The sequence below is a fragment of the Salvelinus namaycush genome, chromosome 3 (assembly GCF_016432855.1).
Source record: "Salvelinus namaycush isolate Seneca chromosome 3, SaNama_1.0, whole genome shotgun sequence".
Classification (NCBI taxonomy): Eukaryota; Metazoa; Chordata; class Actinopteri; order Salmoniformes; family Salmonidae; genus Salvelinus; species Salvelinus namaycush.
The window spans coordinates 74693034-74721010 of record NC_052309.1 but is presented as its reverse complement, the minus strand read 5'-3'; the positions used below and the strand labels follow the sequence as shown (position 1 = coordinate 74721010).

Sequence of the window (27977 nt, the reverse complement as noted above, 5' to 3'; positions counted from 1 at the left end):
TTGGCTTGGACACTCGCTCACACCTTATCTCCTGTGATGCACGCACAACTGTGTTGCACTATCCATAGTATCTCAGAGACAGACTGTCACGAAGCGAGATGGAGAAAACAGACGTTTGGAGCTGGTTGCCTACCAGTTATGCAGTACAACAGAACGCGTAGCCCGCTTTGTTCTCAGAGGAGACAAAAAGATGACAAACAATAACCTGAATAAGCTGTTGGCTTTTTGTGTATTATTTTGCGCTCAGAAAACATCCATTGTGCATGCTTTGGAAACTAAAGGTAGGACACATTTTTCCAAATAGCCTACTTGTTTTCTTCACCTTCTGTAACACAAGTGTTTACAATTACAACGCTTATTTTCAATCATGTTATATTTTGTATTTCAACATAATGTTTGATGTTTTAGATTTGGGTTAAGATAGAGACAGGTTATCAATTGTCAAATGTTTTGTGTTTCCTTGCACAATTTGGTGAATTTAATAGCTGTTAAAAATAGTTAGAATAATCACTAATCATCAATAGTCATTCCTCTGGAGCTGTTTGGAGACTTACTTTAAGTCTTCACCTGTGTTTACTAAATTGTCAAAACCAATAATGCCCCAACACACATTTTCCTTGTGGACTAAGACTTCCCTCCCTTGTCCACACAGTGGCTCTGCTGCTCCACGCTGAGCCAGAGATTCCAAAGTGCTTTGCTGAAGGGTTGTCGGACCTCACCTGCTTCTGGGAGGAGGATGAGGAAAGGGCTGGCTCTGCTGACCAATACTCATTCAGATACACATACCAGTAAGTCATGATCAGGCAAAGCGTTCAGTTAATAATTGCTGCTACGTGTACCATATCCTCTCACCCTGTCTTGGTAGAGGGTAGCTACCTGCTATGAATGTGTTTTGAAGAATGATCACCTCAATTTTCCATTTAGCCTAGAAACTTGATACAAAGTGTAAACCAAAACCTGCGGGCTCTCCTTCACTGCAGCCGAGGTGAGTAAAACATTTAAACGTGTTAACCCTCGCAAGGCTGCAGGCCCAGACGGCATTCCCAGCCGCGTCCTCAGAGCATGCGCAGACCAGCTGGCTGGTGTGTTTAAGGACATATTCAATCAATCCTTATCCCAGTCTGCTGTTCCCACATGCTTCAAGAGGGCCACCATTGTTCCTGTTCCCAAGAAAGCTAAGGTAACTGAGCTAAACGACTACCGCCCCATAGCACTCACTTCCGTCATCATGAAGTGCTTTGAGAGACTAGTCAAGGACCATATCACCTCCACCCTACCTGACACCCTAGACCCACTCCAATTTGCTTAGCGACCCAATAGGTCCAGACGACGCAATCGCAACCACACTGCCCTAACCCATCTGGACAAGAGGAATACCTATGTGAGAATGCTGTTCATCGACTACAGCTCAGCATTTAACACCATAGTACCCTCCAAACTCGTCATCAAGCTCGAGACCCTGGGTCTCGACCCCGCCCTGTGCAACTGGGTCCTGGACTTCCTGACGGGCCGCCCCCAGGTGGTGAGGATCACCCCGCTGATCCTCAACACTGGGGCCCCACAAGGGTGCGTTCTGAGCCCTGTCCTGTACTCCCTGTTCACCCACGACTGCGTGGCCATGCACGCCTCCAACTCAATCATCAAGTTTGCGGACGACACTACAGTGGTAGGCTTGATTACCAACAACGACGAGACGGCCTACAGGGAGGAGGTGAGGGCCCTCGGAGTGTGGTGTCAGGAAAATAACCTCACACTCAACGTCAACAAAACAAAGGAGATGATTGTGGACTTCAGGAAACAGCAGAGGGAGCACCCCCCTATCCACATCGACGGGACAGTAGTGGAGAAGGTGGAAAGTTAAGTTCCTCGGTGTACACATCACGGACAAACTGAATTGGTCCACCCACACAGACAGCGTTGTGAAGAAGGCGCAGCAGCGCCTCTTCAACCTCAGGAGGCTGAAGAAATTCGGCTTGTCACCAAAAGCACTCACAAACTTCTACAGATGCACAATCGAGAGCATCCTGTCGGGCTGTATCACCGACTGGTACGGCAACTGCTCCGCCCACAACCGTAAGGCTCTCCAGAGGGTAGTGAGGTCTGCACAACGCATCACCGGGGGCAAACTACCTGCCCTCCAGGACACCTACACCACCCGATGTCACAGGAAGGCCATAAAGATCATCAAGGACAACAACCACCCGAGCAACTGCCTGTTCACCCCGCTATCATCCAGAAGGCGAGGTCAGTACAGGTGCATCAAAGCAGGGACCGAGAGACTGAAAAACAGCTTCTATCTCAAGGCCATCAGACTGTTAAACAGCCACCACTAACATTTAGTGGCCGCTGCCAACATACTGACTCATCTCTAGCCACTTTAATAATGGGAATTGATGGAAATTATGTAAAAATGTATCACTAGCCACTTTAAACAATGCCACTTAATATAATGTTTACATACCCTTCATTACTCATCTCATATGTATATGTATATACTGTACTGTATATCATCCACTGCATCTTGCCATCTTTATGTAATACATGTATCACTAGCCACTTTAAACTATGCCACTTTATGTTTACATACCCTACATTACTCATCTCATATGTATAGACTGTACACTATACCATCTACTGCATCTTGCCTATGCCGTTCTGTACCATCACTCATTCATATATCTTTATGTACATATTCCTTATCCCTTTACACTTGTGTGTATAAGGTAGTAGTTGTGGAATTGTTAGGTTAGATTACTTGTTGGTTATTACTGCATTGTCGGAACTAGAAACACAAGCATTTCGCTACACTCGCATTAACATCTGCTAACCATGTGTATGTGACAAATAAAATTTGATTTGATACAATCCAAATGTCTCTCCTCGTCTGCAGGAATGAGAACAGTAGTGAGTGTGCCGTAACTGCCCTACCAGCAGCAGGCGGCAAGAGGCTGTATTTTTGCAGGTTGTCCCAGACTCCATGTTTTGTGCCCCTTGACATCCGGGTGTTTCGGGACGACCTGCTGATCCACAACCGCAGTCTCTTCATTGAACTTGTCTGTGAGTTATAGAGTTGTGGTTGTCTTTTGGGAACTATTCCATTAGTTTTTTCTCAGGATTTAGGAATTACATTTTCTTCTTATGTCTGTGTGTCAGTCCTGTTAGACCCGCCTGCCAATCTGACATTGACGAGTACAGGGACGCAGGGGCAGCTGAAGGCCAGCTGGCTGCCTCCCTCTCTCAAGTACATGGGCGACAGCATGATGTACGAGGTCAGCTACGCCATGGCAGGGAGCCACATTGGAAAGGTATGAACAACACACACTCATATCAGAGGTAGAAGTTTGTTACCAGACAAGAGAAACGTTTGAAGTCCTTGTGAATAATGGTGCCGTTCCTTTCTTGGCCTTCGGCAGAGATGTGTCAATGACAACGCATTATCATCTCTTGTCTTCAGGTGGAGGAGGTGCAAGCCAGCTCTGAGCTCATCTTGCGTGGTCTGCAGTCAGGCACTAAGTACAAGGTGCGCATTCGTATCAAACTGGACGGCATCAGCTACAGTGGCTACTGGAGCGCCTGGACTGACCCGGTACTGATGGAAACAATGCCTGGTGGTAAGCTTCTTTCTCCTGCAGCAACATTCACACGGTCACCAAAATAATGTGCTTGTCTCGTGAGCTAAACATCTTCGTTCTATTTGTGAGGGATCCCTCCCTTGGATTTCATCCCTGGTGTAACCTTGTTGCTGTTTTATCTTATTTGCAGACTTGGACCCTCTCATCGTGTCCCTGAGTCTCATCATCTCTCTCGTCCTCACCCTGCTGTCTCTCATTGTGCTCATGTCTCATCGCAGGTCAGTTACCATCAACAACAACTTTCCAAAGTTTTTAGTCTACCACTGTAACTACACTCTTTAGTGATCTCCTTTGTAGAGACATCCTCAGTGGTGTATTTATGGAATAAGGCTGTACAATATTGTCCTCAGGTTCCTGTTGAAGAAGATCTGGCCAATCATTCCCACCCCTGAAAGCAAGTTCCAAGGCCTCTTTAAGGTTTATGGTGGTGACTTTCAGGTGAGACAAGTAAATCCAGTATTAGTCTTCGTATCCTTGGAATATGAAACTCGGTATGAAGTACCTTGTGCAGTGTTTATCTATATCCTTTGTGTGTATCGTAGTCTGTTCATCTTGACTCAATATTAGTGCAGACTCCTGAACCTCTCTCATTTGGTTTGTCAATAGGAGTGGTTGGGCCACAGCACTGGAGGCTTATGGTTGAGGCCAGCCTACTTCTACTCCGAGGAATTCCCTGCACCACTAGAGGTGCTCTCCGAGGTTAGCCTTGGTCCCGCCTTACCCAGCTCCGCTTTGCCGCCCAAGGCCTCAGAGGCACTTGGTGAGGAGGAGGATGAAGACAAGAAGCTAAAGAGGGTGGATTCTGCATTGATGGAGGGGTGGAGAGAAACCCCCCAGGAGCACTGGCCGATGGACCAGCTCCGGGCTATTCATCAGCACCCTGCACCCTGGACCCAGTCTTCTCTACTGGAGTCTCATGATGCCTATGTCACCCTCAATGCTCAGAACCACAGTGGGGAGGAGCCGCTGGACGACATATTGGAGGAAACCTTGCCCCTGCAGGTTCTCTTTGCCTCTGGAAGGACATCCTCTGAATCTCGATCAGACTTGGGCTCCTTCCAACAGAGCTCAGGATCGGGCTGCCTCTCGTCCCAGTCCAGTTTTGAGTACCCAAACCACACCTGGCCGCCCAAGGGCCCCGGGTACACCTACATGGCAGTGGCCGACTCAGGCGTCTCCATGGATTACAGTCCGATAAGCTCGAATAAGATCGATGACATTGGGAAGGGAGTTATCTATACCAATGAGTACAAGAACGAGATCCCTGCACACAGAAGACCCATAGGTACGCCCATCCACTTTGCATTCTGAATTAAGGCTAAGCTATGTTACAGGCTATGAACTGAGGCTTAAAGGTCCAATGAAGCTGAAAAACAGTTGGGATGTTTGGCCAAGGCTTCTACATTGACTCCATCTTCTTGTCAGTGGAATGTAAAAAGCCAGGATGTAGGCTACTCTCATAACTATGCGATAACAGACAAACCAAAATTTAAGCTCAAAGGTTTGTGAGGAAAAGTCAAAAGTATCCCTGATAAGAATTTCATATTTCTTTGGATGTCACAAGCTCATTCTCACAATATCCTGTCAATCGGAAGGCAGCTGTTTGAAAAATACATGAACAACTAAAACACTCTAAAGCTGATATTATAAAACACATGTAATGTGTATATTCTTAAATCACTGGATCTTGTAGGTCAATTTATAAGGTTATTTTCTATATTTTTATTGGAATAACTAGATAAAGTTGACACTTAAATTGTAAATATTGTGGTTGTCTATTGTGTATTGTACAAGAGTATCACTAAGATGTAGCCATGGTCTTAACATGAAGCTCCTTCTAGAATGAAGAGGTACTGTAGGATGTGCAGGAATGTGTCACATTTCAGTACGATGCTATTGTACACCTCTTGCTTGCAATGCTTAGATCAACAAAGGTTGTAAAAGTCATGATGGTTCCAATGTATGAATGTTTGTATATCTGTCTATCTAATTGTCACCTCATTGAATCTTACATATTATCATACATTTTGAGAGGCCATAATTGTTGAAACTGTAAATAATACAAATTTAATTTTTGTGGTTTAAATAAACACCAGTTTGTTGAAAATGTAGGTAATTCCTCCCACCCAACAAACAAAAATTGTGATTTGGCTAAATGCATGGGTAGATTGAAAAAACGTTGTCGCATTTTAAGTTGTCCCATTGGTAAAAAATACAGTTGTATACATAGGCACATGTGAATATGACAATTTAATGTGGTAGGGCAGGCATACTCAACTCTAACCCTACAAGGTCCGGAGCCTGCTGGTTTTCTGTTCTACCTGATAATTAATTGCACACACCTGGAGTCACAAGTCTAAATCAGTCTCTGACTAGAGGGGAACAATGAAAACATGCAGTTGAACTGGCTTCGAGGTCCAGAGTTTAGTTTGAGGGTGGTAGAGTATCGCAATATTTTTTCCATGGCAAAAATGAAAACAAAGCAGATTAAAACTCTTTGGTCCTTTAAAAACCTGCTGTATGTAAAATTTGCCAAGATAGTGGTATCGTCCTGTTCCTTAGAATGTGGACAGTAGTTGAGTAGCCTAGGCATTGGGGAAAAGGGTATTTGACGTCATAACAAGTGAAGTTCACAACTTTCCTTATATGACTGACCTAGATCTTAGCATAATGAGATGAGGTTCTGATCTGTTCAGAGAAGATAAGGAGCACAATCCCCTCACAGAACACAGGTATAGAACATATTTACTAGGCTAAGGGAAAATCTTTTAAAAACAACCAATGTGAAAATTTGTTTAGAATAAAGGCCCCAATCAAACATGTTTTGTTTATTTTTAGTTTACTAACATTTAGAATATGAATTAGTTCCTAATTTGTCTATCTTTAAACTCTTTGCTTTTCAGTTATTTTTAGTGTTCATTTCTAAACAAACTGGTGAATGTTTCCTGACTTTTTCATTACATGTTATGATAATACTGTGATGATTACCTATACGAAACTTCTGACAACCTATAATTTCTGTAACTCAGGATCTCTTTATGGTCAACAAAAATGTCAATATAATGCCTGAAATATAACATAAATGTTAATCAATTCTGATGCGCTTCCATATTTGATATCGTCACAATGTTTTTTTTTTGTACTAATATGATTTAAAAATGTATGGCATTAAAGCAAATTAAATGTTATTGGTCACATACACATATTTAGCAAATGTTATTGCGAGTGTAGCGAAATGCTTGTAAACTGTGCACCATTTGATGTTCTTGTTGTCCTTTAGTTGAGAAAAACGTGGGGAGACATTCTAATTGTCCCTGACAGCTAATAGCTATAGATGGGTTGGTTGTTTAGCAATAAAACCGACGGGTGCACAACTATGTGGCAAAATCGACAGGGTTGGCTTAGATTGTTGACAACATGTACACTATATTTTGTCTCCAATGTTTATTGAAAACATAAAGTTGTACAATGAGCACTTGTTGTCTCAAATACATAGTTACAGTTGGTGGTTAGCTAGCTAGCAAATTTTTGCCATATTAGCATAGACGTGACATCAGTCAAAACAAGACATGGTAAGATAAAACTAGCTGAAACGAGCCACTTAAGATTCCCCACATGGCAGTTTGTCATTGTTACTAGCTATCTGGCCATCCAGAATGACAACAACACACGGCCTTCTGCCCCATTGACGCGTGCGCATCGTTTTCGTGACGTTCTCTGCTATCCCGTCTATAGCATCAGCCTAATCTTCCCTCTACAAATGATCTTAGAAAGCACCACAGGCACAACGGTTAGACAGAAAAGTAATGTAAAGGGGAGTTGAATGGTTGAATGTGAAGTCACATTGTGTAGGAGAGAAGACAACAGGGCAAGGGAGAACAGACTAAAATTATATTGTGCCAAAGCAGTCAGGAAATGTACGGTTCAGTCGGAGGAGTGGTTTAATTCACACAAAAACTTTGCTGAATTTTTTTTGTAAACACTAGTGAAAACCATTTTGTGCATTGGAAAAAAACTGTTCCCCTTGCATCTCAGTCTTTGGGAATGCAATTGTTTGATATAAGTATATACGTTTTTTTGCATGTCTTTTATTTCTTCCTCGTCCACTGGTAAGTCATTTAATAGATTTCAAACCATTGTAAACTCTATTGAGCGATTGGGGCAAATGATCAGTCGCCATTCTCGTGCCAGACTTGAGTCCTCCTCATCCTTAGCAATAGAGTCTTCTGTGATCCCAGCACCAGAGAGGTAAACATGCCACGTGTCCTGTGATCCTGCTACAGCAGGGGCAGAGTTCCAGTCCTGGTCCAAGGTACACCGAACCTGAAAGTAGCGGTCTAACACTGAGAGGACAGGGTCTGAGGAGTCCCCACCAGCATGCCCTTCACACTCAGACTGGAACGAGGCTATGACCCGACAGGGGGCCAGACTAGCGGCTCTCTCTTCCAAGGTCTGTGTGACAAATGCAGCCGTGTCATACAGCAGAGCAGAGATGTGTGCAGCAGAGGACTGCTCCGCCAGCTGAAGGCCACCACTCACCCCAGGCCCGCGCAGGTAGCCCTCCAGTCCGTCCACGATGATCAGCGACGGGGGGGCAGCAGATCCAGAGGCTGATTCATGCAAAGAGGCCACGTCCTGAAGCAAATCTTCCAAGGACCTGGGGTATGAAAACTTGATTTTCTGCAATAAAGTAATCCCAATAATCAGAACTGTTTGCTTAGGACTTTTCAGGAAAACATTTCTCCCTCTGATTTTTAGGGAGAACTTGGCAGTGGGCCCATCAGGCATGTTTTGTACTGATAAGTGATGCACATCTCTGTGACTGATTATGGGTACTTAGAGTGAGCTCTCTTATCTGCTTAGGAGGCAGGATAGTGAGAAGAGATAAGTATCCATCATTAGGCCTACCTCACAAACAAAGGACATACAAATGTATAATTAACTTGCTACATCTTCCAATTGAACATGACACAAAATAAAAGTGCTTGATGTCATAAGACATTGTTAGGTCAGTGAGCTGACCAATGATTTCGATAGGGAGTGTGGTGCTGTGTGTTATGTTATGTCATGTTTATCAAGGTAGTGGCAAAAAACACAGCTGCTGGACCAAGCTAGATAGGTAGTTTTTATTAAGGCCTAGTAGTATGTGAATAGCTAATTACCTTCAAATTGTCGGGGCTCAGGTTGGACAGGGATTCTTGTAATGATCCTGGAAGGCTCTGAATTTGAACCTGAGTGAAAAATGAGACTTTGAGCCCCAATTCAGAGGCAGCCGTCACCGCCGCAAGTATCAGCAACGAACGGTTAATGCTACTGTCTCCGACTACCAAGGTACTGCATTTTGATGGTGCGATGCTTTTGAAATCCTTCGTTTTTCCATTGTGTTGGTTAAATATCCTAAAGACAAGCGTCAAAATATCGGCCATATCTTTCTTTAGCTATCTATCTACATGTATGAACTTGGTTTATCGTTAATAAAACGTTCTGCTCAATGCATGACGTGCAAAGAACATTTTCGTTTCCCGCCAAGTGGTGTCATTTCCTGTAAGACAACTTCCGCTAGGAATGACAACAACAGACAGCTGTTGTCAAGATGGCGGATGGCTATGGAGGAGAGGAGGGTCCCCTGGACGCTGAAGAAGCCGGGGATCAAATAAAATCAATTTCGAGGCGTTGTAGAGGCCGTCCCAGGCTCACGGATTCTGATCGAGCACAAAGACGCCTCGAGTCCCGTAAGAAGTATGATGTTAGGCGAGTTTATCTTGGAGAATCTCACAAGGTTTGGAGTGAGCTTCGCCGGCGAACGAGTTTGAGTGACGCTGGACTTGCCGAGTACCTAATCCTGCTCAACTCCACGTACGGGGAGAGATACCAGCAAAAATACGGAGGGTAAGTTTACGAATAATACATATAATCAGAATATCAAACTAGCTAGTAACTAATATTGTTTAGCTAGTTTATCCCCTCTCTTGTCATCTGTTAAATGTGAGTCCTTTCCCCAGGCCACCTCCTTCAATCAATTGGGTTAGCTAGCTCAGGCTATCAACTCAATAGTGTTTAACGTTAACACAGTATCCTCATGCAAAAACGTCACTGTCATATTTATATTCCTGGCCGCTAGGAAGACAACCCCAGAAGTATGTACAAAACTGAAAATAGGTAAGGAAGAACACCACATTTGATCCATTTACCCATAAAGAAAAGTATCCCTACATGAGAGATTGATACATTTATGTCACTGGTGATACTTATTTTCTTACAGGGAAAAATGAGAGAGTGTCCAGCCTTTGTAGCATGGTGACCTGGTACCAGGATCACTCCCAGACCTGCCCACATGAACCGCAGCTCAGAGCTCTGGAACCCCAACCTGGATTCTCCACCTCTGCTATCTGGCAGTGTGATGCTGACCATTCATTTGTGCAGCACCTCTCCTCGCCACCAAGAGGGGCTAGTGAGCCTGAGATGGAGACAGAGACGGAGGAGGAAGTTGACAGGGACACAAGGACACTGGAAACTGGAGGAATCATGACCAGGAGGAGAAGGAGAGAAACAGATGCCCACAGACAGCTCACTGGTAAGAGATACAGTACATTCAGATACTAATTAGGCTTTTAATTGTTCTGGGTCACATGTAATTGTATGGGAATCACTGATTTGACAAACCAGGTTACCTGTATTTAAATGCATCTGTATTCTGTACCCTTGTCTTTCCTAGATGCAGGAGGGGATTTGGAAGTGGCCGGAGCCCCGGTGACTATGGATCAGGTGGAGCAGGCCACGGCTCTCAGCCAGCTCCCAGGGATGGAGGCCCCATCCAGGGACACTCCACTAATGGAGCATCTCTCTGAGAATCAGTCTGTCTGGGAGATGGAGGTGGTGATGGAGGCAGGCAGACAGCAAGCCCAGGAGTCTGACGATGAGGAGACAGGTTACAATGCTGTAGGGGAGGACATCAACCCAGAGGAGGAGGCGGAGGACCTGAGAAGAGACAGAGGAGATGAAGGAGTGGGTACATCACAAGATGGCTACGAGTGTGTTGTAGTGACTGCATCCTTAACTGACAGACTGAACAAAGCTGATGAGGAGGACACCACACAGACAATGGGTGACACAGTTGGTGTAGACACTCAGACCAACCTCCATCCAGTCCCAGCCTCTATGCAGGTGCCTGGGCAAGGGGAGCTATTTGATTCTCAGACACTACAGACTGTGGGGACCACCTGTGAGATACCAGACCAGCGAGGAACTCTGGACGGTTCTCAGGTTTAAAAAAAAATACTCAATAGTAATTTGTCTTGGAATTTTATCACAATCAAGTAGCTGTCGTTTCTGAAAGCACTGCCTTTATATAGTAATATTAACATGTAGCCTATCCTATGTCCCTCTGCCTGTCATTCGTAGCTGATCATCATCACTGGCCCCAGCTACGAGGCTTTGGCATCCGAGGGCATCCAGCTCAACATGGGGGGCGGAGACGTGGAGGAGGTCACCTGCACTGTTATAGAGGGTGTGGCTTACAACCAAATGTGCCAGTCAGTGGCAGATTTTAGGACAACAGAGGAAGACTCCATCACAGGTACTGCTGGCACAGTATTTTAGCCTTTGCTTACACCAACAGACAATGCATCAGAATATGCTGTAATTGTTGTATATGCTGATTTAAAGGATACTGACATTGACAAAAAATCAATGATGAATAGCTTGCTATTCCAATGGTTTGAGATATTTTCCTCTCAGGCCTGAGTGACAAGGAGCTGCTACAGCCCAGTATTGAGTCTCATGGCTTGGAGCCCACCTGTGAGAGGGAGCTACAGAGGGGCCTAAGCAGGTGAGTGGCCAGCATGGAGAATTATGGGGATCACATCTGTAGAGACAAACTTATATGGACATGCCATTTTCATTCCCATCTTGACTTCCTCAGAGCACTTCTGTAGACGAACCACGGGCATCACTCCCTTTTCTATTTCAGATGTAGGAGGAGCAGACGAGGTCCTGTCATCGAGGCAGACGGAATGCTCAAGATGTTCCACTGTCCGTATGAAGGCTGTAGTCAAGTCTATGTAGCCATCAGCAGCTTTCAGGTAAATAGGCTCTTTTAGGCACTCTCCACTTTGATTTGGAACACCTTGACCTTGTAGTACCATCAAGTTACGAATAAAGAAAATAGAAATGCACACATGTTGCTGTAACTACCATTTCATGCTGTGATTCATAATGTTTTTTATGTTCCCTGCAGAACCATGTGAATCTGGTTCACAGGAAGGGGAGGACCAAGGTGTGCCCCCACCCTGGCTGTGGCAAGAAGTTCTATCTGTCAAACCACCTGCATCGCCACATGATCATCCACTCAGGTGGGCACAAACAATTCTAAATCTGCGCTATACTGATATACTGTACATTGGCGCATGAGCTAGTAGTAATGTATTCATATGTATCCTGCCATGACATCTACTGTATAATGCAGCTTTGAATGTCAACCCGCCTCTAAAGCAAATGGTTTTGACCGCATGAAACTTTACTGGGTGATGCTACACAATCGCCTCGCATCTAACCGTGCTGCACGTGAAATGATTGCTGACCTGGTTGTAAAATAACCCAACTTTACACTGGTCTGTAGAATGGCCATGTAGAATTACCAAATACAATGGCTGTTAAATACACGGACTGCTTTCAGCAATATTGTCTAATGGGGATTCTGAATCACTTCCAAATAAAATCTAATTGTTGAGAGCCCCAATCAGCAGAGAGGCTATGTGAGTTGTCCTGGCGACTCAACATTACAAGCATCTGAATTCTGCGCCTCCAGACCGTGCCCAACCCCAACTAACTTTGTCCCCTCATTTTTCAACTAAGTTTGTCACAGATGCCGTACCCCCGCATATTGACTCGGTACCGGTACCACCTTTTTATAGTCTCGTTATTGTTTATTTAGTAAATATTTTCTTAACTCAATTTCTTGAACTGCATTGTTGGTTAAGGGCTTGTAAGTAAGTATTTCACGGTAAGGTCTACACCTGTTGTATTCTGCTCATGTGACAAATAAAATTCGATATACATTTTTCATCAAACTTTGTGTAGGAGTCCGAGACTTCATCTGTGAAACGTGTGGGAAATCGTTCAAAAGGAAGAATCACTTGGAGGTTCACCGGCGCACGCACACAGGAGAGACGCCCCTTCAGTGAGTGAAACACTATGATCACTCAAGTTTTTACTCCCAGACGGTTTATTTCATTTACTCTACACATTTTATATGTTGGTTTTGTACAATATATGCAATTTTGTCTCACAAACAGAAATGACTACATTGCACTCCTAAAAACACTTTCTGCAGATTTGAATCATCTTACATTTTTCCCCTTCATCTCTTGTCTCCCTCCTCTCCTCTACCTCTTCTGCAGGTGTGAGATCTGTGGGTACCAGTGTCGCCAGAGAGCATCTCTCAACTGGCACATGAAGAAACACACCCCCGAGGCCCACTACAACTTCACCTGCGAACACTGTGGCAAGAGGTTTGAAAAGCTTGACAGTGTTAAGTTCCACAAGTTAAAAAGCCACCCAGACAAACAGGCAACATAAGGCGCAGTGCTGCTGGAATGTGCACTAAATATCAACTGGTCAGGGTCAGACCAGAAAGAGACTGAATCTGTCGACACAAAGAACAAGAGTGCCCATAGAGACGGGTATGCCCTTCTGGGGAAAGAGCAGCTCTTTTGAATGAACACTCTGAGGACATTGCTTAGTCTCGCTCACTATAATGGACTTTAGACCCTGCTCTCAAAGCTGTGCTGGACACAGCCTTTTTAGAGCTCACAGAGGCAGCCTAGCTGTTGATATTGTACATTTCAACACAGTTGTTTACATAATGTGCTGTATGCCTCTAAACCATACTGTCTATACCATATTATTAACATATCCATAGATTCTCTCTTTTTTATTCACTTTTGTACACTTGTCATCCACAGTTGTAATGTACTTGTTGGAAAAAAGTATGTTATTTTTGTTAATGCTTGTGTTCTCACGTCAATACATGTACATGAACTGATGCCTGCTGGTAAAATGCCAAAACTAACATAACTTACATATTCATGGGGAAATGATAATTACATCTTGAGTAGTAATTGTAACAATGTGTATGGATGTAAAGGACATGTCAATGGATTCAGAAAGAAGAGTTGTGTTGTCACACAAGTGTGCTGCCTACATTGAAATAGAGAATTGGTCATTTTTGTCACTGACCTGACCAAGGAGTAGTCTTTTTGTGTGAAAGTCTTGCATCATCTTTCAGGTCTGTCTGTTGTGCTGTGTGTCTATGAACAGAGTGATGTTGTCTTGTGGTTCTAAAATGGCAAATGTCGTTTTTGAAAACCTTTTTTTCTAAAGATCCAAAGCAGAATCGCTAATTTATAGTTATGTTCTTTTCCTGTTTTCTGTATCACTGAAATTATCAATGTAAAATATGTGAATATGACCTAAATAGATTCTGTACATATTTCTGGAAGAGACATTTGTTTGAGACAAATGTAAAATAAAAAAATGAGTACTGTATTGGAGTTTGGGATTGTCTGATGTGGCAAGGAAAGGCATAATGTGAGCGTTGTCACACTGACACACACAAGGAACTGCCAAACACATTTTCAGTGCATGGTGGGATGAATGTAAGACAAATCAGGTATATCACCAATGGCTGGTATGACACATGTTCTAAATAATTTCATTGATGTTGAGTAAGTCAAGGTACTTGAATGCTAATGCTCTAACCTGATATAAATGGTCATTAGACTTGAGCTGAAGTCATATACTCACCACAATACTCTATTGAAGTAACTGTCCAGTGTTTCTAAATTTCTATTAAATATGACCTATAGGGAAATTAATTACAATATAAGTGAAATAGTTTTACTTCCAATGTATTTTAAGTATGTTAAAAAGCAGCTTTTCTGTTGGAATGACATCATCCTCTGAGGAAATACAAGCATTTTTGAAGCGGTCCATTTGAGATACAAGTTTAAGGTGGGTTTTATTTAAGTGTTTTTTTCCCCCTCCAATTTATGCCTTGGCCACACGAGTATAGGATGAGTCAACAATGTAATTTGGGTATGAGTTAACAGAATATTAACTTTTACAAGTTAGATTTTCAATGGACAGTTAGTTACTTTATGGTTAATGTTGAAAAATAGATAGGCAGTGAAATGGTCAATTCACAGAAGCTTCCGACTCCATAAGGTTCTGTTTCAACCGGCCACTGTTTCAACTGGTAGGATACTGTTTGATTGCTTATCATCGAAGGCGGTGAATTGAAAAATACAAGTTAATCTGGTTATTATGCATTTATTACAATTTACCTCCTCCAAATTCCTCCATCACTGTCACTCTGGGTATTTTTAAAGCTCAACTCAGATTCTTGCATGATTGTGAAAGTCTACTTTTCATTAGAGGCTGTCATGGGAAGACTAGGGTCAAAGTCTGAGCAAATTTCTAAGCAAGAGAAACATTTCGACTGATGAATTATCCTATGTCTACAAAACAATACTTTCAATGGAACTCACATAGTCAGGTCTTATAGTATGTTAATTAAATAACATTTTCTTAAAAATCCATAGATATATTCTTTCTCTGCTTCCATACCATTCATGTCTCCAAAAGCCCACTTTGATATACAGTGATGCCACAGGTAAAAAGGGTGATAGAATGTGCTTATGCCTGTGTGTATGTAGCTGTAACATTGCTGTGACACTACCTCAGGTGGGACTTCTACTCCACAGGGAAGTGAGCTCCTTGCCTCTGAAACCTGAATCACTCCCACCTGTTTGCCTCAGCACGCCCCCTCCTTCACTGTTTATAACTAACCTGCAGCCACCGAGAAGCACAGGAAGAGAACGAGAGAGTTTGTGTGTAGGAGAGAAAAACGCAGTACAGGTCACTCTCCGAGAACACAGGTAAATCAGCCAGTTTACTGACGCCCACATTCGTTCTCCCAGCAACAGCCTCCATCACCCCAGTGAAGGTAAGGCCCAGACTCCCTCTCTTTCTCTCTGAGTCTCAACGAAACCTGTTGTACCACTCCACTGTAGGGTAAACAATTATAAGTGAGAATAACAAGGGTTGACTCATCTGTTTGTTGAAAATGCTCCATAGAATATGCATTTGATGTTGTGTTTTATATTCTCCTGTAGTCAGGTGCAGTGACAACATGGATTCCAACAATTCATTATTTGTTCCTCTCATGAGACCTTGACTCAAGCCTGTAATTATTCCTCTCTACAACCAGGTTTCCATCCAACCGTTTTAGGCGAGTAATGGCAACAGAACATTTTTCGGTAAACTTTCAAAATGTCGACAAAACAAAATACGCTAGACAAGATGAGACCTTTTTGTGTCGGTAAAATAAATTATGCGAGAAATGTAGGTGGAAACGCTTTTATGCGCAAATATTGATATAATAACCATCATGTCGAAGTAAACTTGGGAGTCACGCGATGACTTGTAGTCCCCCACTACGATTTGTCGGGAAAGCATGAACTGTAATTTATTAGGTTACAGATCAAATAAATCATGATGAATTTAACACGGTGGTGATAGTGAAAGGTTCTGAGCTTGATGCGCCTTCCCAATAAATATCGAGGGTTTTATTATGGTGACATGATAATCGATGCTTTGCTGCCATTTTAAAAAAATCTCACACTTTTGTCCATGATAATCTCATACGTACGCTTTAGCACGTGCCAATACCAGTGGACACACTATAGAGCCCCACAATGGAGGCGTCATAATACCCATAAAAGCTAGCGGTCAAACAGGAAAATGGTTCCAATTGTTTTTCCACCATTCATTTTTCCCCATAGGGGATTTTTAGAAACACTTGTTTCATGCTGTGGTACTTTATGTAGCCTAAGGCACTTTTTTTGTGAGAAACACCTCAGTAGAGTTGAAAATGGGATGGAAACCCATTTTAACTGCAAAATATATCTTTATGTGCACAATGTTGCACGCATAGCCTTTTATCTGCAGCAAGCCAATTTGATGGAAACACATCTCTGCTGGGAAAATGCGCATAGTTTATATACACATTTTAGAATATTCGAATGAAAATCTGTCGCCAGTTGGACGGAACAAAGCTCATGACATCCTTTTAGATTTGTCCAGTGTTTAGAGTTTTAGCACGCTCAGCTCAGACAGAGTCTGACACGGTTGTCTCTGTGAGTGAATTACTGTGTATACTCTTCCTGACAATTATTTAGATTTTTCCTGATGGAATATTTTCATGTATTACCATTAAGCCAAAACCCCATAACTCAAAGCACTACCCTAGGGCTCATGAGGAAACCTACCTTCAAAAATGTAATCCTTCATACATTTAAAACTTTCCCATTTTGGAGTAGACTAAATGTTAGGAATTGTCATTGAACCATATTAGGTAAACTGTTACACGGGATGACAGCTGACGGAGATGAAGCTTTGATAAATATGATGTCTATACTTTCTTTCCTCTAGACGTTAATTGGCATGTTCGTCAACAGACATTTGTTATCTTGATCATCATTCTGGGAAATATTTGTCACCAGGTGTGTCCCCACAGGCTTCCTTGTGGATGAATTCATTATCCTAGCCTTCATGACTGAATACCACATTACTCCTAACATGATATCAACAAAGCAATGCCACTCACTGTGTCATATTATTCAGCAGCTTAAAGAATACTTTCCTGAAATTCACCTGATCATTGTAGCTATTGATTTCGTTTTTACGTTACTCTTGTCTAAATTATGTTCTTATTTAGCTGCTTTGTGTTTATTGCATTTCAATTTTCAAAGCATGTAAAGTCCTAAGGGCCATAGCTACTGTATATTATACTCACCTTTGTCTTTGTACCGTGTGTTGATGGCTCCTGGCTGGGATGTTTTCTTAGTCATTCGCATGTGACTGTGGCTGTTAATACATCACCAGGCTAATTATGCCCACCACTGTTGCCTATGGCTTTGTGAAGGCAGAAGATGAGTGGCCACTTGCAGGAAAAACTCTGCGAATGAAAGGGGGAAACCCAATTCAGGATATGTTGCTATGCGCCCTCTGGCCCATTCATATGATTAACCTGATGCTCATGGCTAAACATTGACACATTGATAAACATCCTGATGTTTAGCATCCATCTCTCAGTACTTGTACTGTATGCCGATGCCATTTCACTCTCTAAGTACACTATCTGGGACCGTATAAGATAAACACACTTATGGATACTTTAATCAGAAAATCAGAAAGAAAATGACACGCATGTCAATCAGAAACTCCTTGATAGAGTTCACTGTCACACTACTGGTGCTACTGCCGCAGAGTGCTATTTGTTTGTTATTGCTGTTATTAAGAGTACAGTACAAACCAGCTGTCGTTTAGTCACTCAATCCCTGTTCCCATCCTATGGGTCATATGCAGACAGACAGTCCTAAACACACATAGTGGTAAAGGGCACCACATGGGGTCATAGAACAGAGCAGGATGAGATGATCCACAGATGGTTTAACTAGCAAAACGGGACAGGACATAAACCTGCTGTGTGTGTGTGTGTGTGTGTGGTGTGTGTGTGTGTGTGTGTGTGTGTGTGTGTGTGTGTGTGTGTGTGTGTGTGTGTGTGTGTGTGTGTGTGTGTAATGGGCTCCTGTGTTTTAATAGGCCTCTGATTGACACTGAGGGCGAGGAAGATAAAGTTCCTTACAATTTCCTTGTGCAGTCTGGACAGGTGATGGACACTGTTCTCATCTGAATAGCAGACCATGTTGAACATTTTGATAGCTTTCTTGTAATTAGATGTATTTTACATTGTACATTTTGTGGCCCCAGGTGGAAGAAGTGTTTTCAGACATCGAGTAAATTACTGTGAAGCCTAATTGTCAGAGAGTATATGGGACTGGTCTGCTTCTTGTATAATTTTAATCTGTTTAGGGGCCCATTTTAAATGAAAATTCAGTGGAACATGCTGCCTTGTCATTGCCTTTGGACTTTCCTTAATTCTAAAGCAACGGCTCACTTAACTCTCGTTGGTGTTGGGAAAGCGGACTGTACAGTAAATTACATTAGTACAAAAAAAAGCAAGGGGGCTCTTGACTGTTCAAGGACGATACGGTGATAGGGAGGATAAGGTAAGTGGCTGGTGTTTTTCCGCACTCCTTCCTTCCCGCGTCTTACTGTAGATGACAAAGGGCTGGTTTCCTGGTAACAAGTCAGAGACAGCAAACAGCATCAAGGAGTGTGTAGAACTGTTAATCCGTCACCTAATTAGACATAACAACTCATTGCAAATGACACGGAACAACTCTGTGCTAGAGTAGTAGAGAAACGCTTTGTCTCTGTTGTTTGACAGAATATATATTTGCTTCCTTAGTGACTGATTGTGTCTACAAAACCATAACTGTCACTTTCCAATATCATTCAATATGAGTCAAATGTTTATTCAGGTGTAGAAGGGTTCCTGGTGTAAGTTTGCAAGATAAGATTGTGACCAAAACCCTCAACATACAATTTCCAAAATGTCATTGATATATAACATCATAAGAAGTACATAATTTAGGTGTTTTGTTAAGATGGTACTTCCCCATTGAATTAAAGAGAACCTTTGGTCATGCTTCCTCCTCTAAACAGGCCTATAGACAGTAGGCTACAGACATAGGCAGTAGATTTAGTTCAGACTTTTGACCTCTGATCTCATCTTAATGATTCAGAAGTCTCATAGAATTTCTAAACATTCTCATCATTACCATAGGTGATTATTCATAAATGTTCCCTTTCTCACCTTTTCCTCTTCTTTTCTTCCAGGCAGAAGAATTCATCAAGAATGGGTTGCTTCGGATTTCTCAAAGTCATGATGTTTGCTTTTAATGGCATCATCTTTGTAAGTTGGAGATGTTTTCATCTTTTTGAGTAAATTACTGATGATAATAGCGGAGTTCAGTTATGCTTCACAATAATGAATATGCAGGCAATCAGAACACTCCTTATCACTTACTACTTCTGATCTTTATTCTCTGTCCCAGAAAAACAGTATCTAAATTGCAAGGTGAAAAAGTTATGAGAACATGAAACAAAAGGACAGACATTTGTTATGGTTTTACTACTTTTTATGACACAGACATGTCATTTTGGACCAGATAAAAAGATTAGGCACAGAGTTGAATAGTGTGATGTGCTGCAAGCCAAATGAAGGAGCTATTAATTTTTGTATTTTTTTTTACTGGAAAATACCTATGTAGGCATGAAAAAATAAAGATGAAAAGAGAAATGTAGAACGTATTCATACCTCTTGACTTTTTCCACATTTTGTTGTTACAGCCCGAATTCAAAATGGATTAAATCAATAAAAAATCTGAACCATCTACATACAATACCCCATAATAACAAACTGAAAACATGTTTTTAGAATACACTACCGTTCAGAAGTTTGGGGTCACTTAAAAATGTCCTTGTTTTTGAAAGAAAAGCAAAAACAAATTGTCCATTTAAAATACTTTCTGGCGCAGTACGGCGCGCTGAAGATGGACATGGGCGGTGCCCCATGTCTCCTCCGCGCGCCGGAACCAGTCGTCCACCGCAGGAGCCTCGGTCTGACTCTGAAGCCAAGTAGCCAGAACCGGCTGATACCCCAATACGCACTGGTAGGGAGAAAGGTTAGTGGAGGAGTGGCGGAGTGAGTTCTGGGCCATCTCTGCCCAGGGCACGAACGCTGCCCACTCCCCCGGCCGGTCCTGGCAATAAGACCTCAGAAACGTACCCACATCCTGGTTAACTCTCTCCACCTGCCCATTACTCTCAGGGTGAAAACCTGAGGTAAGGCTGACCGAGACCCCCAGACGTTCCATGAACGCCCTCCAGACCCTCGACGTGAACTGGGGACCCTGATCAGACACTATATCCTCAGGCACCCCGTAATGCCGGAAGACATGTGTAAATAGAGCCTCCGCAGTCTGTAGGGCCGTAGGGAGACCGGGCAAAGGGAGGAGATGACAGAAGTTAGAAAAACGATCCACAACGACCAGGATCGTGGTGTTACCCTGTGAAGGAGGAAGATCAGTCAGGAAATCCACCGACAGGTGCGACCATGGCCGTTGTGGAACGGGTAAGGGTTTTAACTTACCTCTGGGCAGGTGTCGAGGAGCCTTGCACTGAGTGCACACTGAGCAGGAGGTAACATAAACCCTCACGTCCTTAGCTGAAGTGGGCCACCAGTACTTCCCACTAAGACAGCGCACCGTCCGACTGATACCAGGATGACCAGAGGAGGGTGACGTATGGGCCCAATAGATTAGCCGGTCGCGGACAGCAGACGGAACGTACAGACGCCCAGCCGGACACTGAAGGGGAGCGGGCTCTGTATGCAACGCCTGCTCAATGTCCACGTCCAGCTCCCACACTACCAGTGCCACCAGGCAAGAGGCCGGGAGTATAGGAGTGGGATCCATGGGCCGCTCCTCTGTGTCATACAGCCGGGACAATGCGTCTGCCTTAACGTTCTGAGAGCCTGGTCTGTAGGAAAGGGTGAAGACAAAACGGGTGAAAAACATGGCCCATCTTGCCTGGCGAGGGTTCAGTCTCCTCGCCGCCCGGATGTACTCCAGATTGCGGTGGTCAGTCCAGATGAGAAAAGGGTGTTTATCCCCCTAAAGCCAATGTCTCCACGCCTTCAAGGCCTTGACGACAGAAGGCCAGCATCCCGGAGTCGCCTCCTCACTGTTGACGTTGAGACTGGTGTTTTGCGGGTACTATTTAATGAAGCTGCCATTTGAGGACTTGTGAGGCGTTTGTTTCTCAAACTAGACACTAATGTACTTGTCCTCTTGCTCAGTTGTGCACCGGGGCCTCCTACTCCTCTTTCTATTCTGGTTAGAGCCAGTTTGAGCTGTTCTGTGAAGGGAGTAGTAAACAGCGTTGTACGAGATCTTCAGTTTCTTGGCAATTTCTCGCATGGAATAGCCTTCATTTCTCAGAACAAGAATAAACTGATAAGCTTCAGAAGAAAGTGCTTTGTTTCTGGCCATTTTGAGCCTGTAATCGGACCCACAAATGCTGATGCTCCAGATACTCAACTAGTCTAAAGAAGGCCAGTTGTATTGCTTCTTTAATCAGAACAACAGTTTTCAGCTGTGCTAACAATTGCAAAAGGGTTTTCTAATGATCAATTACAGGCAGACTAGACCGAGCGTTGCAAAATACATTTAGAAATATATATTATTCAATTACTGCACCCACACTGCTCGCGTCTGCATTGCCAAGCGCTAAAATAGAAGTCAGTTCTATTTGTGACGCAGATCGCGCTGCAAGTCCTGCCTCTCCCATCTCCTCATTGGTTTATAGAAGCAGGTACCCACGTGCCATCTCCTCATTGGCTATACCCACGTGGGTGACTGACAGACGAACGAGGTCAGTGGCAGCAATGCACCTAATTTATGAAAGTTGCCAATCGCAATATAAAGTCAAGAGAAGAAAAAGCCTAGATTGAGGAGAGATGACTAGAAACTATTCGTTTGACCGGTTTATGTGTGGATTAATTGTCGGAGTAGAGGACCTTGTGCATTTCAGGTAAAATAACAACTCAATGTTTATATCCCAGGACAAATTAGCTAGCAAGTGCAAGCTAGTTAAATTGCCATAAATGTTTAATGCTTTTCGACCTGTCCCCAAATTAATGTAATTGGTTCAGAGTTTGTTTTGATATTGTAACCTGCATTTGGTGTGGTGGGACAAAATAAATGTATGCACGATGGTGCACGTGCACAGCCGGTTTGGGTTCCGTGTTAGCTAAGTCAAGTTTATCATTTTAAAAGGCTAACACAACATGCCATTGGAACACAGGAGTGATGGTTGCTGATAATGGACCTCTGTACGCCTATGTAGCATATATTTGGGGAAGGGTATAAAACAATTTCTATAGTGTTGAAATTTTTCAAGAGCACAGTGGACTCCATAAATATAGAACTACTCAGACTCTGCCTAGAGCTGGCCGTCCGACCAAAATGAACAACCTGGAAAGGACCTTAGTCAGGGAGGTGACCATGAACCCAATGACCACTCTGACAGAACTACCTTGGAACCTTGGCTGAGAACCTGCCAGAAGGACAAGTCTCCACAGCACTTCACCAATCTGGGCTTTATGGGTGATTGGCAAAACAGAAGGTACTCCTGAGAAAAAGACACATGACAGCATGCCTGGAGTGAAAGACTCTGAGATCATAAGGCAAAATATTCTGTGGTCTGATGAGACAAAAATGTAATTATTTGTCCGGAATGCAAAGTGCTATGTCTGGAGAAAGCCAGGCACAGCTCATCACCCATCTAACACCATCCCTACCGTGAAGCATGGTGGTGGCAGCATTAGGCTATGGGGATGCTTTTCAGCAGCAGGGACTGATAAGGATAGAGGGAACAAGGAATGGAGCCTAATACAGGAAAATCCTTAATGAGAACCTGCTTCAGAGTGCAAATGACCTTAGACTGGGGTGTGATTTACGTTCCAACAGGACCATGACCCCAATCATACACCCGAAGCAACGCTGGAATGCTTCTGAACAAGAATATGAAAGTCCTTGAGTGGCCCAGCCAAAGTGACTCAAGGGTGTGAATACTTATATACAGTAAATGGGATTTCTGTATGTAGATGAGGGGAACAGGAACAGTGGGTTAACTGCCTTGTTCAGGGGCAGAACGACAGATTTGTACCTTGTCAGCTCGGGGATTCAATCTCGCAACCTTTTCGGTTACTAGTCCAACGCTCTAACCACTAGGCTACCTGCTGCCCCTTAATCAATTTTGAATTCAGGCTGTAACAACTAAATGCGGAATAAGTCAAGGGGGAGGAATACTTTCAGAAAGCACTGTATGTGCATGTTAGGTAAGACACAAAGGGCAGCAGTTGACGTGGTCTTCATTGAATTAATGGAAACCACCAAACAATGCTATGCTCTTTTCCCCCAGTTGGCGGGCGCTGCCATCCTGGGTGTGGGGATCTGGGTGAAGGTGGACAGCGGCTCGATCCTGGGGTTCCTCAAGGGGATAAAAGACGCTCCGGCGGAGATGAACCAGATCCTAAACGTGGGCTACCTGTTGATTGCTGTGGGGGCAGTGCTGCTGATCATAGGTTTCCTGGGTTGCTGTGGCGCCATGAAGGAGAACAGGTGTATGCTGCTCCTGGTAGGTCACCTCAAACATGAGCTATTCAGTATATATGTGCTATGTTGTCACCAATGTGATTGACACTAACTCAGTCAACAAGCTTGATTGTCAAACTCCTCATCTCTCCTTTCAGAATGTTCTACAGTAGAGTAGGTAGCAACACGGATAAATGCAACAATTTCAAAGATTTTACTGACTTACAGTTCATATAAGGAAATCAGTCAATTGAAATAAATTCATTAGGCCCTAATCTATGGATTTCACATGACTGGGAATACAGGTATGCATCTGTTGGTCACAGATACCTTAAAGGCGTGTTTCAGAAAACCAGTTAGTATCTGGTGTGACCACCATTTGCTCATGCAGGGCAACAACTCCTTTGCATATTATTTTTTATTATTATGCAAAAATACAACAACATTTTTTTCTCCCCAATTTGTAGTTAGTCTTGTCCCATCGCTGCAACTCCCGTACGGACTCAGGAGAGGCAAAGGTCGAGAGTCATGAGTCCTCCGAAACACGACCCGTCTCGACACATTGCTCGCTTAACCCGGAGGCCAGCCAAACCAATGTGTCAGAGGAAACACCGTACAACTGGCGACTGAAGTCAGCGTTCATGCACCCGGCCGTCACAAGGAGTTGCTAGGGCGAGATGGGACAAGGACATCCTAGCCGGCCAAACCCTCCCCTAATCCGGACGACACTGGGCCAATTGTGCACCACTTCATGGGCCTCCCAGTCGTGGCCGGCTGCAACACAGCCAGGGATCGAACCCGGATCTGTAGTGACGCCTTTAGCACTGCGATGCAGTGCCTTAGACTGCTGCCCCCTCGAGAGGCCCTTCCTTCGCATAGAGTTGATCAGGCTGTTGAATGTGGCCTGTGGAATGATGTCCCACTCCTCTTAAATGGCTGTGCGAAGTTGCTGGATATTGGCGGGAACTGGAAAAAGCTGTCGTACACGTCAATCCAGAGCATCCCAAACGTGCTTAATGGGTGACATGTCTGGTGAGTATGCAGGCCATGGAAGAACTGGGACATTTTCAGCTTCCAGGAATTTTGTACAGATCCTTGCGACATGGGGCCGTGCATTATCACGCTAAAACATTAGGTGATGACGGCAGATGAATGGCACAACAATGGGCCTCAGAATCTCATCATGGTATCTCTATGCATTCAAATTTCCAGAGATAAAAGGCAATTGTGTTTGTTGTCTGTAGCTTATGCCCGCCCATACCATAACCCCACCGCCACCATGGGGCACTCTGTTCACAACGTTGACATCAGCAAACCGCTCGCCCACATGACGCCATTTGCCCGGTACAGTTGAAACTGGGATTCATCTGTGAAGAGCACACTTCTCCACCATGCCAGTGGCCATTAAAGAGGAGCATTTGCCCACTGAAGTTGGTTATGACGCCAAACTGCAGTCAGGTCAAGACCCCGGTGAGGACAACGAGCGTGCAGATGTGATTCCCTGAGACAGTTTGTGCAGAAATTCTTTGGTTGTGCAAACCCACAGTTTCATCAGCTGTCCGGGTGGCTGGTCTTAGACAATCCCGCAGGTGAAGAAGTCAGATGTGGAGGTCCTGGGCTGGCGTGGTTACACGTGGTCTGCGGTTGTGAGGCCGTTTGGACGTACTGCCAAATCCTCTAAAACGACGTTGGAGGCGGCTTATGGTAGAGAAATTAACATTACATTCTCTGGCAACAGTTCTGGTGGACATTCCTGCAGTCAGCATGCCAATTGCACGTTCCCTCAACTTGAGACATCTGTGGCATTGTGTTGTGTGACAGCAGCACATTTTAGAGTGGCTTTTTATTGTACACAGCACAAGGTGCACTTGTGTAATGATCATGTTGTTTAATCAGCTTCTTGATATGCCACATCTGTCAGGTGGAAAGAATATCTTGGCAAAGGAGAAATGCTTACTAACAGGGATGTAAATGAATTTTTGCACAAAATGTGAGAGCAATAAGCTTTTTGTGCATATGGAACATTTCTGGGATCTTTTTATTTCAGCTCATGAAACATAGGACCAACACTTTACATGTTGTGTTTATATTTTTGTTCAGTATATATGAAATGTGTGTAAATGCACTGTAAACAGTTTTCTCAGTCCAGCCACTCAATCTCTCTTTCTTATGGTCTCCTTTTCCTCTTTTTCTAGTTCTTTGTTATTGTGTTGGTGGTGTTCATTGCAGAGGTGGCTGGAGCAGTGGTTATCCTGGTGTTTAAACCCTTGGTAAGCGTACATAGAGCCCATTCACTCTCCTCATATTGCTAAAGGGGGTTAAAGACTGTATGTGGAGCATTTGATGAAAAGACTACACTCTTAGAAAAAAATGTGCTATCTAGAATCTAAAAGGGTTCTTCGGCTGTCCCCATAGGCGAACCCTTTGAAGAACCCCTTTTTGTTCGAGGTAGAACCCTTTTGGTTCCAGGTAGAACTATTTTGGGTTCCATAAGAACCCTTTCCACAGAGGGTTCTACATAGAACCCAAAAGGGTTCTACCTGGAATGCTACCTGGAACCAAAAAGAGTTCTCCTATGGGGACAGCCGAAGAACCCTTTTGGAACCCTTTTTTCTAAGAGTGTGTGTGATTTGTGTTATGTCTTTCAGGCAGGTGAGTTGATTGAGAAACTGGGCACCAAAGTGGTTCAGAACATTAAGAAGGACTATGGAGAAAATTCAGACGTCACCGCTCTCTGGAATGCTACTATGGATACGGTACTTTACAATATCCTGCCGGCCTGTTTTAATACCTTGGAAATAACATATTAGGCCTACAAATAATGTCTCAAATTACATTATTATGTCATTTTTATGTGCTTGTGTATTAGAAATCTTATTCAGTTTAGTCAACAGAATTGTTCTAATAAGATCTCTCTGTGTCCACTCTAGCTAAAGTGCTGTGGATTCTACAACTATACAGACTTCACTGACTCTCCATTTGAAAAATCCACCCATCTCTATCCTCAACAGTGCTGCCACAGTGCTGTTTTCAGCTCTTGTAATGATACAATTGCTGTATGTTAAGTTCATGTTTTAAGTATCCCTACATTTCTGTTATTACGGTGATATCACTCTGTTATTAGTACGCCTGCGCAGTAGTCTCACTGTTGATGGAACTGGCCTGAGTATAAGGGTGACGATGTACGGTGAAGTAAACGTTGTTAAACTGGAACCTAGTCGTTGTGTAATTTTGAGTTAACACTGTAGTCAGTGCGGGTACAAACTTGGTACGAGTTCTGAACTCATCACCTCAAGTTAATCACACTACATCCATACTCGAACTCATCAATGGAAGGCTCATTTGAGAATGTAACACACTTTACAGTTGAACACCCAGTGGCCTCACCTGTCTAAATAACTGTATTACATTTGTGTGTCCCCACAGACAGTCACTGGCTGCTTCCCAAAGTTTAAGCAACTGATTGATGAAAACACTATTGTCATTGTGGCAGTGGCATTGGGAATCGCTGCTCTTGAGGTAATGTTGACTCCTTCCCTCTGTCTATTTCAAGGTCACAATCTCATTGTTTTGAAATACCACAAATGTAGATGCAAATTATATGCCAATTCAACAAAAGTGATGTTCAGTTTCGTACAGCGGGCTTTGTTTAAAAGTTTTGCATAACCAAAGCATTTATTTACTGTTCCTGTTTCCCTAGATATTGGCGATGGTTGTCTCCATGACTTTGTACTGCATAATAGGCTCAAAGAGTGGCTGAAAACCAGTGGAGGAGGGAGGGCCATAGAGTCATCTGCCTGGATGGCATCTCTGGACACTCCTTAGGACAACTACCAGGATGGATGCATAAGAATCTCTGAAATCACCAAGGCTGAAGAGAAATCTAAGGAAGCTTTGTGAAAAGGAGAGGCGCCCCACCACTGAGCCAGTTTAAATTAAATCCTGTACAAGATTATTGGATATGGGAAATGTCTATTTGTATTAATCTTTTATTGTATACATATTTCACTTGAAAATGATGCTGTCTTACATTTAGATTGAAGCAATACATTGCGTCCTAACTCCATTCCACTCTGCACAGTATCATCAAGATTTATATTATAATAACATTATCAATTCAATGTCAGGACATATATATATGTGCCACTTTTTATAATTTTATTAATTGATTTTCTACAGATGCTACATGCTCTGGAGAATGAATAAAAAGGTTGCAACT

General features: G+C 43.3%; 4 protein-coding genes across 6 annotated transcripts; 3 read left to right on the top strand and 1 right to left on the bottom strand.

Moving 5' to 3' along the window:
* Positions 1-29: 29 nt before the first annotated feature.
* LOC120038293 (erythropoietin receptor-like) lies at positions 30-6001 on the top strand. Its single transcript, XM_038984108.1, has 8 exons — positions 30-281; positions 653-788; positions 2891-3057; positions 3154-3305; positions 3455-3611; positions 3763-3850; positions 3983-4070; positions 4239-6001. The coding sequence occupies exons 1-8, from the start codon at positions 191-193 to the stop codon at positions 4941-4943; spliced, it is 1584 nt and encodes a 527-aa protein (XP_038840036.1). The 5' UTR covers positions 30-190; the 3' UTR covers positions 4944-6001.
* Positions 6002-7609: 1608 nt separating this feature from the next.
* LOC120038278 (ATPase SWSAP1-like) lies at positions 7610-9526 on the bottom strand. Its single transcript, XM_038984107.1, has 2 exons — positions 8795-9526; positions 7610-8312 (listed from the first exon to the last, which is right to left on the bottom strand). The coding sequence occupies exons 1-2, from the start codon at positions 9056-9058 to the stop codon at positions 7761-7763; spliced, it is 816 nt and encodes a 271-aa protein (XP_038840035.1). The 5' UTR covers positions 9059-9526; the 3' UTR covers positions 7610-7760.
* On the top strand, positions 8714-14177 carry LOC120038258 (zinc finger protein 653-like). Of its 3 annotated transcripts, none has more exons than XM_038984091.1 (10): positions 8714-9521; positions 9754-9791; positions 9895-10206; positions 10348-10895; positions 11034-11208; positions 11370-11460; positions 11602-11713; positions 11869-11983; positions 12711-12810; positions 13031-14177. In XM_038984091.1, the coding sequence occupies exons 1-10, from the start codon at positions 9226-9228 to the stop codon at positions 13206-13208; spliced, it is 1965 nt and encodes a 654-aa protein (XP_038840019.1). In that variant the 5' UTR covers positions 8714-9225; the 3' UTR covers positions 13209-14177. The 3 variants fall into 3 exon arrangements, with proteins under 3 accessions (XP_038840019.1, XP_038840012.1, XP_038840028.1); XM_038984084.1 differs by having other exon boundaries at positions 11355-11460; XM_038984100.1 differs by having other exon boundaries at positions 9429-9521; positions 9635-9791; positions 11355-11460.
* A 1345-nt stretch (positions 14178-15522) lies between these two features.
* LOC120044592 (tetraspanin-1-like) lies at positions 15523-27831 on the top strand. The gene is made up of 8 exons (XM_038989262.1): positions 15523-15636; positions 19437-19512; positions 23586-23801; positions 25954-26028; positions 26407-26514; positions 26689-26814; positions 27185-27277; positions 27459-27831. The coding sequence occupies exons 2-8, from the start codon at positions 19456-19458 to the stop codon at positions 27516-27518; spliced, it is 735 nt and encodes a 244-aa protein (XP_038845190.1). The 5' UTR covers positions 15523-15636; positions 19437-19455; the 3' UTR covers positions 27519-27831.
* Positions 27832-27977: the final 146 nt, after the last annotated feature.

Bases quoted from the DNA above. Each gene is read 5' to 3' on its own strand.
- LOC120038293 (XM_038984108.1), top strand. From the start codon at position 191: ATGACAAACAATAACCTGAATAAGCTGTTGGCTTTTTGTGTATTATTT. The intron at 3,306-3,454 runs GTATGAACAACA...TCTTGTCTTCAG, and splicing joins CAGGGAGCCACATTGGAAAG to GTGGAGGAGGTGCAAGCCAG. The intron at 3,612-3,762 runs GTAAGCTTCTTT...TCTTATTTGCAG, and splicing joins GATGGAAACAATGCCTGGTG to ACTTGGACCCTCTCATCGTG.
- LOC120038278 (XM_038984107.1), bottom strand. From the start codon at position 9,058: ATGGCCGATATTTTGACGCTTGTCTTTAGGATATTTAACCAACACAAT. The intron at 8,313-8,794 runs GTAATTAGCTAT...ACTTTATTGCAG, and splicing joins TGAGCCCCGACAATTTGAAG to AAAATCAAGTTTTCATACCC.
- LOC120038258 (XM_038984084.1), top strand. From the start codon at position 9,226: ATGGCGGATGGCTATGGAGGAGAGGAGGGTCCCCTGGACGCTGAAGAA. The intron at 9,792-9,894 runs GTAAGGAAGAAC...ATTTTCTTACAG, and splicing joins ATGTACAAAACTGAAAATAG to GGAAAAATGAGAGAGTGTCC. The intron at 10,896-11,033 runs GTTTAAAAAAAA...TGTCATTCGTAG, and splicing joins GAACTCTGGACGGTTCTCAG to CTGATCATCATCACTGGCCC.
- LOC120044592 (XM_038989262.1), top strand. From the start codon at position 19,456: ATGGGTTGCTTCGGATTTCTCAAAGTCATGATGTTTGCTTTTAATGGC. The intron at 23,802-25,953 runs GTAGGTCACCTC...CTCTTTTTCTAG, and splicing joins ACAGGTGTATGCTGCTCCTG to TTCTTTGTTATTGTGTTGGT. The intron at 27,278-27,458 runs GTAATGTTGACT...CTGTTTCCCTAG, and splicing joins TGGGAATCGCTGCTCTTGAG to ATATTGGCGATGGTTGTCTC.